We start from the raw sequence: 12,566 nt of genomic DNA on the forward strand, positions 1-12,566 counted from the left end.
AGCGCTTACTGTGTGCAGAGCACTGTACTAAGCGCCTGGGAAGTACAAGTTGGCAACATATAGAGACGGTCCCTACCCAACAACGGGCTCACAGTCTAGAAGGGGGGAGACAGACAACGAAACAAAGCATGTGGACAGGTGTCATCAGAATAAATAGAAATAAAGCTTAGATGCACATCATTGACAAAATAAATAGAATAGTAAATATGTACAAGTAAAATAAGAGTAATAAATCTGTACAAATGTATATACAGGTGCTGTGGGGAGGAGAAGGAGAGGAAAAAGGGCTCAGAATATCACTCTGTTGCTGCATAGATTTTCCTAGGAAGTGCCCCTTAGGCTTGGTGAAGCTCTGTGTTGCTAGGAAAGACATCAACAAACCAGATGCCCCCTTCCACTCTCTCCCACCACTTTGGTGGTTGCCCTGTGAACCAAGAAAGCGGTATGAGCCAGGGATAGGGGCACGCCAATCCCAGGCAGCAGCACGGTTCTCTGGGATCCTATCTCTTCCACCACAGATGAGCTCTAACACTGTGGGACACCCTGTCTCCCAAAATCTCACGTGAAAGCAGAAGACTACACTATGCACCAGTGCATGGCTTTCTGCAAGAGAACATCAGTTTAGGTGCTTGTTGTTTTTGGTTTAGGACACATCTAGGTGAGCTTGGTGAGCTACTTTTGTATATGTTTCACTGACCATCCACAAGAGAATTGTATGGTTACCAAGCTATAACGAAACATTGACCAAATAATAATAATAATGGTATTTATTAAGCGCTTAGTATGTGCCAAGCACTGTTCTAAGCTCTGGGATAGGTACAGGGTAATCAGGTTGTCCCACGTGGGGTTCACAGACTTAATCCCCATTTTACTGATGAGGGAACTGAGGCACAGAGAAGTGAAGTGACTTGCCCCAAATCACACAGCTGATAAGTGGCGGAGCAGGGATTAGAACCCACGACCTCTGACTCCCAAGCCCGGGCTCTTTCCACTGAGCCATGCTGCTTCTCAAGGCACCTCATGCTGTGGTACACCCACAAAATATGAAGGTTTTACAGAAATGCACCTAAAATCTGTATCTTGGCTTGTAAAATGGCTGCTGAGTGCATGCCTGGATTGCACTATGTGCAGCGTGCTTCTTGTTCTACCATAAATTTCACTCTGGTGGGCCCTAATGGGGACTCCAGTTTAGTCATGGAGACTGAAAAATATGAGGAAATCCTATTTCAGACAGGAGTCCTGACTGAATTAGCCTTCTCAGTCAGGGCTAAAGAGAAGCAAGGGAACGCCCATGATCTATTTCATACCAAAAAGGCTCCATCAGAACCTGAAAATGAACCTAAACTTCAATTGGAACTGGCAGTAATAGTATGTGTTGAACTGCCAATGGAAGCAGTGCATTATACAAAAAAAAAAAACAACCAAAAATCCCTTCTCTGATGGAAAATTGGCTACAAATCGCCCCTCACCTGGCCAGAATTCAGGACAGTAGCGATGGAAGGCTAGTAATAATAATAGTAGGAGTACTTGTTAAGCACTTACTATGTGCCAAGCACTGTTCTAAGCATTGAGGTAGGTGGAATTTAATCAGGTTGGACACAGTCCCTGTCCCACATGGACTCACAGACTGCTGTCAAAAGTGCTGTACCCAGTTAAGCACTCAATAAATAAAGTTGAGTGGGGACTGCCTGATTACTGCTTAATAACTTGGAAGTTGCTCAAGGGGAACCTTGCATTTCCATTCCCACCTTAACCAAGCAAATCAGGGATTCCTTCTTGTAGGTTTTTTTTTTTCTCTCTCTCTCTTGCTGCTTCTACCCCCTGCCCAAGCCAGGTTTAGAAATGATGTGCGTTACCCTCAAATAGTCCATTCTGCCTCGACATATGTTTTCACTACACATTTTGGTTAGAACTCTGGTGGAGTTAGGGAATGTTCTTCCAACAATGCACATCTGTCTGGAGACAGCGCAGTGTGGTGTCAGAAGAAACAGTGTGAGTAATACAAGTTTCTGTCACGTGAGGTTCTTCGGGAGGCCCAACCCCAAGATCATAGGAAAACTGACTGGGCTTCAAAAAATAGAACTTTGCTATCAAGTGTAACAGTCCACAAAAATATCATTAAACTTCAATATGAAGTGGGCCCCAAGGGTTTTTATTGCACACTTACAAATTGCCTATGCTTAGACCATGTTATAGAGGTGGTCCTTCCTGTTCTCTCCATTGTAATTTCCCCTTGTGTCTCAGCCCATATTTTTCGTAGTAACAGTCGTTCTCCCTCATCCACTTTGCTCTTGGCCTGTTCTCTCTCCTATCCCCATATGGCTGTCCTTTCTTCTCTTTTCTTCGTCTTCTGATTCTTCCTATTCCTTACCTTCTGTTCTCCTTCTGACTGTGTTCTCTTTCCCTCTCTGCCAGTCTTTCTCTTCCTTTCATTGCTCTTCCCACTCCCTGCCTCATGACCTCTCCCCAGACTCATTTTCACCATATTTTCATCCATTGCTTCCACATATCCCCCTCTGCCACACGCACACTTCGTATCTTCTCCTCTTTGCACCCCTGCCCCTTCCTTCCCTCCTTCCCCCCCTCCCCTGCCACCAGTTAAGGTTTCCAGCCCTCTTCAAGATCTCCTGAACTTTCTCCTCCAAATCCCCGACACCTTTTTCAAGCCCTGGGGGTGAGAGGCGAAATTGTTAAATTATTAGTTCTCTGCAAAACCCTCTTCAGGCTGTAAATATTTATTCCTCAACAACCCTTCTTCTCACTTAGAAAACTCTCCTCAAAGTCCCCAAGTGAGCAGTTCCCTCTGTTGGGTTCATTTGAAAGAGTCATTGCCTTCCTCTTTCCATCCCTGCCAACCGTCCAGTTATATCCTGATCGCTTTGCTGCAGAATCTACTGTAAATGGGTGAGGAGAACAGAAAGGAAAGCCCTGAAAGCTGTGAAAGTGTGGGTGTGAGAGACAACTTGAACAAGCATTTAAATCAATGCTTTTCCATGTTTCGGTTTCCTAGACACTAGGAGAGAAGAACCCTCGTTACTCTTGGTTCTGAAGTGGGGCGGGGAATTGACCCCCGCCGGCCGAGTTCAAGCGGAGGAACTTGGGAGAGCTTTCAGGTGCATGTATCCTGGAGGACAAGGTAACACTTTCCTTCCCTTTGTGTTGTCATTGGGTACTAGACCTATTGCCCTTTCTCTGTTTTAAGTCGTTCTTGGTGGAGGTTTGAAAAACGGTGACCTTCACCATTACGTTGCCTCAAATTGTTAGTCACTTAGTTTGGTTTTGGTTAGATTGGAAGAACTACCACATAATCAAAACATAAGTGAACAAGATTTGATTTTTCTAGGCGATTATGCAGGATTTCCTGGTTGTGGTTTACTTAGACTACATAGTACTTACCGACATGACCTCAAAATATACGCTTCTGATGAGGGACGGGTCCAGATGACTGCTGCAGCTTTTGCAAAGGTAAAGAGAATTATTGTTTATTCACTTAAATTAAACTGTTGGAAAATTGAAATACTCTTCCATCAAGGGAATGTTTCGTAACTCTTTTTTTAAGTCCCTGGTGCCTGTGGTACCTTCTCATGTATTAAGTTTTATTTTTTTCTATTTAGATTCTAATAGCTACTAATGGGCTGTAGATTAGTTTGGGGAAAGATGATTTAAAATGTTTAAGAACCCCTCCTTTTATTTAGGCCACTAGTCACAAGATGATTGCAAATCTCAGCACCTCCTAATGCTTACTGACCTAGATATAGGATTCCATATACCTTGTATCTTATAGAAAGGACACTCCTAATCCCTGGGAAAAGGGCTTTTTTTCACTAGTGAAGAAAATTCTAGTGAAGTTTGTACCCATGGACCATAAGAAATCATTTTTATTTTTAAAAGTAGATTGGTTTGGGGTTTTGTGTGTGTGTGTGTGTGTGTGTGTGTGTGTCAAATATAAATTGATCTTCTAGACTGTGAGCCCACTGTTGGGTAGGGACTTTCTCTATATGTTGCCAATTTGTACTTCCCAAGCGCTTAGTACAGTGCTCTGCACATAGTAAGCGCTCAATAAATACGATTGATGATGATGATGATCTTCTAGCTGTTTTTATTAAGACACATTGTTGTTCTGTTTCTGCATTTTTGTGCCCTTATTCAGTCAAGTACAAATATTCACTGAGTTCTACCTTTAGCACTGCTTATCAGTTTGTATTCTGCTGATCTAGCAAAGTACACCTGGGTCTCCTATAGACTGTGAGCCCGTTGTTGGGTAGGGACCATCTCTATATGTTGTACTTCCCAAGCACTTAGTACAGTGCTTTGCACACAGTAAGCGCTCAATAAATATGATTGAATGAATGAATGAATGAAAACAGGTTGCATTTTTGCAGGACTTCATAGTAAGCAAAACTCAGGTTCTAAAACTCCTGCTAGGTCTGCTTGCCTGTGGGCGTAAGTTTCTGACACTGGGTGGTCTGTATCCGGACAGATGCATGTTGTCAAAAGAAGGTTCCCTAATTCCCTCGCTTTTCTTTCCCTGTCCTTTCTAGATAAAAACCATGATTTTTGTCTCAAATCTGTATTTATGTGCCTGATGGTGTAGTTTGAACATTTTATCAGTTAAAGACACGTTGGACATTCAGTGGATTTGGTGTCCTTCATTTGGGGGGTTTTCCCTCCCTAACAAAGCTGCACTTTTCCTTTCATCCCCATCTCATTTAGCCTAACTGAATATTCTCCTCGCAAAATTCTGTGAGATGACCTCACAACGCTATTTGATCTTTTGTTGTAAGTGGAGGTGGTTTGAGCAGCTGTGCTTGTCTTTCTCACCCAGAAAGTTGGCATTTTCTCCCTTGTTTAACCTCTTAGCACCCCAGTGGTGTTAAAGTGGAGGAACTTGTCACTTCTAGACTGTGAGCCCACTGTTGTGTAGGGACCATCTCTATATGTTGCCAACTTGTACTTCCCAAGCGCTTTGTACAGTGCTCTGCACACAGTAAGTGCTCAATAAATACGATTGAATGAATGAATGAAAGTGATACCAGCCCAGCAGGTGGGATGTGGCAAGGGTTGCTATGAACAACATTCTTTATCTGAAGTCACATCACACATTTTAATTTCTGTCCAAGATGATAACGGACCTTTTTCGTATCTCAACAAATAGCATATTTTGACCGTATCATTCTAGAAATATTGAGGTGATTAAAAGCCGAGGTATGGATTCGTTTACAATCCAAGGTTTGCCATCGACTGAAACGACTTCAGGATAGACTTCAGATCTGTCTGGTAGAATTTCAGTTTGGAAAAAATACATGGTATGAAACTCTCCATTCTGCCTGATACTAAATATGGGTAGTGAAAGTTTGGGAAGCCCCTGAAGGACAGGAGCTAACATTTCCAGTAGTAACTTCAGGAACAGTGAATTACAGCTGAGACACAAGAGAAAAGACATGAATTCATGGCAGAGAAGGGAAGTTTTGCTAATATGTGTTTGTGGTAAGGAACACGAAGCTCTGTTAAATCAGTGCTTTAAAGCACTGAAAGGAATTTCAATTTTTCTAACCTTCGAAACTTCACCTAATGGAAGATACCCTAAGTCATTTCTGTAAAACATCCCATTCGCTAAAGGTTTTCTTTTCAGAATCAGTCGGTCTTTTCCCCGCCAATTAGAATGGGGCAGAAAATGAATATCGTTGTAGTTCTTTTGGGTTCTTCACGTGTACTGATTCCTCTTGAATTGGTTCACTTTGTTGCGGCCAGGGATTATTGGCTCTAGAAGGAGAGCTTACGCCCATTCTTGTCCAGATGGTAAAAAGTGCAAATATGAATGGGCTATTGGACAGTGATAGTGACTCTCTAAGCAGCTGTCAGCATCGTGTGAAAGCAAGACTTCATGAAATCCTTCAAAGAGACAGAGAGTTTACTACTGAAGACTATGAAAAGGTAAGATATTGTGAAGGTTCTTTTTCCTCTGTCTCCCCCTGTCCCCACCCCCCCACCCCCACGCCACACACACATTACTTTGAAGTAAATGAAATGTAGATTTAGGACAATGTAAGCATTATTTATTGAGCCTCTTTGAGTAGAGCATTCGTCCTTCCTAGACCTTGAAAAACATGCTTCTTCATAAATATGGATAAAATTGGATAAAATGTTAAGTACAATAGTACCTCAAAGGAAGACATACACTAACATGTCCTAAATCTTCCCCTCTAGCTATTAAAGTTAAGGACCTGTCTTGACTGCAGTTGTCTCTTTCCTGGAGGTGGAAAATCTGACAATTTGACACCTAGCAATAAAATTTTCTGCAAGCTGCAGCAAGTTTATTTTAATTGAGTGATGTTAAAGGACTGTGGGGGGGATATACATAAATTTATATATTTCAGCATGTTTAAAGGTACATATTTATGGAGCAATCAGTGGTGTTTGAGCACTTACTATGTGCAGAGCACTGTACTAAGCACTTGGAAGAATACAAAACCACAGAATTGGCAGGCACATTCCCTGCCCGCAGTGAGCTTACAGTCTAGAGCACTTTGCACAAACTGCTGGACTAAGCCCTGGAGAAGGGCACATAATACACAGAGCAAAAAAAGTTAAATGTAACCAACAACAAAAACTTGATAAAGCAACTTTTCAAGCTTCTCACCAGTCAATGCTATTTGAACACCTAGAACATATTGTACTAAAGTTTTGGAAAAGGACAATAGACCTAGAAGATACAGTCTCTGTTACATTGTACTTTCCTAAGTGCTTAGTACAGTGCTCTGAATAATAAGTGCTCAATAAAAGGCATTGATTTGTCTCTGCCCTCAAGGAGCTTACAGTTGGGCAGTTTAATCAATCGATGGTATTTATTGAACCCTTCCTATATGCAGAACTGTGGCTGCAATAAAAGGTGCATGGTGGGGGGCACTTGAGGAGTTCCCCCTTTCTTCTCCTACTCCGGGCACTCCCCAACCCCTGCTTTGCTCCCCTGGTACTCCTGTGGCTAGTGCCTGCCTGCCTCCCTCCCTGTCCTCACATGAAATTTATTTATGAATCAGAAAATGAGAATGGAAAGATGGTTAAGCAAATAAATGCTTATAGAGTTGGATACAGCAATACTGGTTTTTTTAAAACCTTCATGGGGCTTTTGGATTACTTGGAAATAGCAGTTGCTGTTTATCTTGGCTTAAGCACTTACCCTCGTTTTGAAGTATCTTGACCGACTTGGATAGTATTATAACCTATTTCCATTTATGCTACATAGACATCACCATCTAATGCTAATGGCAGCACTTGACAGTTTTTGTTCCAGATGTCTTTTTTGCTGTGTATGATATATAAAATAGTAATAATAACGATGGTATTTGTTAAGCACGTACTATGTGCCAAGCACTGTTAAGTTGAATGCTTTATTTACATATTTTCCCTAAAGCAGTTAATAATCTTTAATTTTAGTACATATTTACATTGCCTTTGAACATATAACTATTCTGTTTGATATATTAACCTTTGTTTAGTACTCTTTCGTTAAATGTTATTTTCATGGAAACAATAAAGAGAACTAACTGGAGTACAGCAGGTCATAAATTGATATGTACAAAAGTGGTTCAGGAGGTTGTGAGTGCATAAATGCTGATCTGAGGAGAATTCCTCCTTGAGGAGGTGGCATTTTAGCAGAGTTTTAAAAATGGGGGGAATCTGTGTTCCAGCTGATCTGAAGGGATTTCCAGCTAGGAGGAAGGGCCTGTGCTAGGAGTCAGAGCCCAAAGACTTGAGAATGAAGAGCAGTGAGAAGACGATCTTGGGAAGAATGAAGGGTGTGGAGTGGGAGAGGGAAAAAAAGCTGATGGAATGACTTAAAGCCAGTGGTCAAGAATTTCTGCTTGATAGAAGTGGATAGCTATGGGAAGCTTTTGAGGGGTGGGGAAATGTGGGCAGAATGACATCGTAGAAAAACTCTCCAGGTTATGAGTTGCAGTATAGACTAAAGAAGGGGGAAGTTTGAAAGCAGAAAGACTAGTGAAGAGGCCGGATAGAATAATTTATTCAGGAGTTAATAAGGGCATGACTCAAAAGTGTGGCCTCTTGGAGAGAAGGAAGGGGGCGGATCTTAGAAATGTTGCGGGGAGAGAATTTGCAGGATTTAATGGCAGTCTGAATGTGAGGGCTAAAAGAGAGTGAAGAGTCAAAGGTGACAGCAGAATAACAAGCTTTGGGGACCGGGGCGATAGGCGTGTTGTTGACAGAGAGGTGGGGTGGGACCACGTACTAGAGTCATCCCGAAGGTAATAGCCACAATCTTCCCAACAGTTGGGAAAGCGTGCCATGCCACAACTGAAACTTCTTCCCATCCTGCTGGAAGGTGTGGTACTGCTTTTCGGGCTCAGGGCCTCTAGGATAGGTGGATCCTCTGAGGCCAAGTTGTCTATAGATGTCTTCCTTCTCCAATGGGATGGGCAGATAGAGCTTCCCCCTGACAATGATGGGCATGTTGGTATTTCCTAAAGAGGGTGTTGCTCACTTTGGACTAATTTAAGGTCCTGGTCTTTCACATTGAAAAATGTACAAACTGCAAATGGTTTCCCCGAATGGCTGAGACGACTTGTGAAGTTGTTGTTTAGATTCTCCAGGCCTGGCTTTGGGGGCACAGTCGTGGTCCCAGAGGAATATGCTGCTGCAGTTCCCTTGGTAATGCTGCTTGGGTGGCAGGAGTAGACCAGCTGGCCCAACTGCACTGGCATAAGGCCCTTTGTGCCACTGGAGGTAAACAGAGGGAGATCACTGAGAGAAAGGAAATCTTTCCCCTTGGGTATAATTTCAGAAAGACTTCACTCCAAAGATGCCTGTATTCTCGCCCACATCTTGCCGCCGGTCTGGAACACCCTCCCTTTTCATACCTGACAGACAGTTACTCTCCCCACCTTCAAAGCCTTAGGAAAGGCCTCTTGGAGATGTGCCTTCAATGACTCAGCCCTTCCTCTTCTCCCACTCCCTTCTGTGTGCAAAGCACTATACTGAGCGTTTGGGAGAGTACAGTACGACGCACACATTCCCTGCCCACAATGAGCTCACAGTCTAGAGGGGGAGACAGACGTTAATAAATAAATAAATTCAAGTGCACTTAGGCACATATCTGTAATTGGTATTAATGTCTGTCTCCCCCTCTAGTCTGTAAGCTCGTTGTGGTCAGCGAACATGTGTACCAACTCTGTATTGTACTCCCCCAAGTATTCAGCACAGTGCTCCGCACACAGTAAGTACTCAATAAATATGATTAAAATTCAGCACAGAGATCACTATATAGCTAGTGTTCAACGTGGCGTGTCTAGTTAATTAAATGTAATTTGTAAATTTCAATGTATTCTTCAGCTTACTCCATCTGGAAGCATTTCTCTTATCAAGTCAATGCACCTAATCAAAAATCCTGTGAAGACCTGTGACAAAGTTTATTCATTGATTCAGAGTTTGACTTCTCAAATCAGACAAAGAATGGAAGACCCAAAGTATTCAGGTAAATGAAAGTTTCCATGTAACAGCTTAGGCCTGCTTTATGTTCGAAAAAGAAGTACAGGAATCTGTTGATTGTTGTTAGGCTCAGTGCAGAACTTCTTGTCCTTTTCCGGGAATTCACAAATTCGAAATTCTCTTTACGTGGGAAAATTTTATGCGCAGCAGATGTTGTTTGCATTATTGTGGTGTTTGGTGAGGAGTGTGAATGGCATAATGAGTTGGCAAGTATCCTTGAGTATGTAAAATTAGAGTTCTAGCTTGACATAATGCACTTAAGGAGAAAGGCAATTCAGAATGTGACAGTTTGGTGCTTGATTTGGGTGGAATGGATTTGAACACCAGGGGAGCAGAGTTACCATGACAAAGCTGTGTCTTCAACTAAGTTTTTAAGTTTCACGCAGAAAGATGTATTTTCGATTTGGTTTTTTGAACGATCTTTCCTCCAAACCCATATTTTCTACTGAAACCATTCAGTTCACTTTTTGTATCTTTTTTTTAAGCGCTGGATTAGATCAACACAGTCCCTGCTCCACATGGGACTCACAGTCTAAGGGGCAGGGAGAGCATTTTAAAGATGAACAAACTGAGCTACAAGTGACTTACCCAAGGTCACACCTTCGCGGCAGGCTGGCCCTCACCTGGCAGGAAAATCCTCTGTCTGTTCACCGGTCCCTCTACTCTGTGAGTTCATTGTGGGCAGGGAAGGTGTATTTATGGTTATATAGTACTCTACTTAGCGCTTAGTAAAGTGCTTTGCACACCGTAGGCACCCAGTAAGAATGAGTGAATGAATGAGTGAACGAACGGAGCAGGATTAGAGCCAGGTCTCTGGATTCCTAGGCCTGTTCTCTTTGCTCTAAGCCAGGTGGCTTCTGATAATTCTATCAAAAAAAGAAGTTCTTCAAACCTGTTGGTCATAGTATTTCTTTTCTTACACTTTACCTTCTTTGTAACATAGTAAATGCAAAATCCTTGGTGTTGCAGTAATTGAAGTTGAGAATTCAGTATGTCTTCATTGTAGACATTCAGCTTTACCATAGTGAAACTCTGGAATTAATGCTACGTCGATGGTCAAAACTGGAGAAGGACTTTAAGACAAAGAATGGAAGATACGACATCAGTAAAATCCCTGATATTTATGACTGTATAAAATATGACGTCCAACATAATGGCTCCTTGAAATTAGAAAACACAATGGAACTGTACAGGCTTTCCAAGGCCTTAGCAGATATTGTTATCCCTCAGGTAAGGACATATTAGTTCCTTTCCCTTCTATGGGCAAATAGATGGGATTTTCGATTAACGAGACTCTCAAAATCAGTAAAAAGTTGCTCGGTTTCACGTGTTTGGGTCTGTGAATCTGGAAAATAATAGAAGGCAATCTGTAGCGCTTTATGGATGGTTTTTAGTTTTACAATCTTAGAGACCCCTGAGTCATTAAATTCGTAGTATGGTATGTGGGAGTAAATGATCAGTGCTTAGCTATTACTTTTGTTTTTCTGCTCTTAGCAACAGCTGTAACACGCATAAGATTCTGAACCAAGCAGAATGGGTAGGTAAGCAAGTCTTTCACCTAGAGTCCTAACCCAGAATATCCTAAATACCCTGTGAGCCTTGCCCACCTCCCCCACCCCCAAACAATAAACTGAAATGCTGCTTTAGAAATTTAGAATTAACCATCCCCTCATGGATTGAGAGGGACTCTCGCACCTTCTGCAAACCCATTCTTTAGCCTAGTCATTCAAATAATCAATCAGTATATCTTGAGTGCTTGTTATATGCTGAGGGCTGTAGTAAGTGGACCTCTAGGTAAAAATAATAAAGACCAACAGAACTTATTCCCACCTGCCCCTGTCTCTCCCTGGTTCCATCCTACAGATACTCAGTGAAAAGCCTGCTAGTAATCCTGCTTGCCTCAGGATCTCAGTTCTCTTGCAGTGGATCCCAGTTTTTCCCCCATTACCTTCCTGATTCTAGCTATTAAGGAATCAGAGACAATCAGCATTCCCCCTTCCATCCCCAGCCTAATTTTACTTTTGAATGGTCCCTATCCCAGGCTGATATATTCTCCAGCAGAGGTAAATCTTCAACATCTTCCTGCCTGACAGACAGAAGAGCTTCTCTTAGGTCTGAATCAGGAACCCCAGTGGAATAGTTTTCAGATTCCCAGAACAGGAAACCTGCTGAAACCCCTTGCACTTCAGTGGGCAGTCAGTTTATAGAAAATGAAGTAGTACAGGAGAAATGTTCCTTCGAAGTGCTGTCAGAGTGTGAGATTGATCACTGCAGGAAGTTCATACGGTGACTCAGAGGCTTGTTTATTGAGAGGATCAATCTGTTTATATGTAGGCTTCAAAACCAATGAAATCACTCACATCACAGTGCTGCATTTGTTATTTATGGATATCTATATATATCAATCAATCAATCGTATTTATTGAGCGCTTACTATGTGCAGAGCACTGTACTAAGCGCTTGGGAAGTACAAATTGGCAACACATAGAGACAGTCCCTACCTAACAGTGGGCTCACAGTCTAAAAGGGGGAGACAGAGAACAGAACCAAACATACCAACAAAATAAAATAAATAGGATAGAAATGTACAAGTAAAATAAATAAATAAATAGAGTAATAAATATGTACAGCCATATATACATATATACAGGTGCTGTGGGGAATGGAAGGAGGTAAGATGGGGGGATGGAGAGGGGGACGAGGGGGAGAGGAAGGAAGGGGCTCAGTCTAAATATAAATCTAAATATATATATTCTTGACCCCTAAAGTCAAAGATGCAGGTTCCCTGTATCTGTGCTAAATGGTCATCCGTGGTCACGTATGGTCTAGAAATCAGTGTTTAAGTCCTGTTGCTTTGTGTGGCTCTGGAGATTGAGCCTCTGTCTGACCCCAAATAGTCTGACTTTACCTTTGCTGCAATGGGCTCTTTTTGTAGCAGTCAACTTTATATTCACCTATTCAATTTCTGGATTTAGTCCCATTTTATTCCCCACTCCATGTGATCCTTTTTTTCAAATACAAACACATCCAACTCACAATGGGCTCTGAGGTTGTAGACCACC

General features: G+C 42.1%; 1 protein-coding gene across 5 annotated transcripts in view; it reads left to right on the top strand.

Moving 5' to 3' along the window:
* The window catches only part of PPIP5K2 (diphosphoinositol pentakisphosphate kinase 2), a 71,950-nt gene that overhangs the window by 32,437 nt on the left and 26,947 nt on the right, over positions 1–12,566 (top strand). For all 5 annotated transcript variants that reach the window (XM_038759551.1, XM_038759552.1, XM_038759553.1 and 2 more), the window contains exons 15-19: positions 3,011–3,136; positions 3,344–3,465; positions 5,752–5,934; positions 9,349–9,490; positions 10,511–10,734. In XM_038759551.1, coding sequence (XP_038615479.1) covers positions 3,011–3,136; positions 3,344–3,465; positions 5,752–5,934; positions 9,349–9,490; positions 10,511–10,734 — 797 coding nt within the window. The remainder of the gene's footprint in view (positions 1–3,010; positions 3,137–3,343; positions 3,466–5,751; positions 5,935–9,348; positions 9,491–10,510; positions 10,735–12,566) is intronic.

Source organism: Tachyglossus aculeatus, chromosome 17 (assembly GCF_015852505.1).
Source record: "Tachyglossus aculeatus isolate mTacAcu1 chromosome 17, mTacAcu1.pri, whole genome shotgun sequence".
NCBI classification, from domain to species: Eukaryota; Metazoa; Chordata; class Mammalia; order Monotremata; family Tachyglossidae; genus Tachyglossus; species Tachyglossus aculeatus.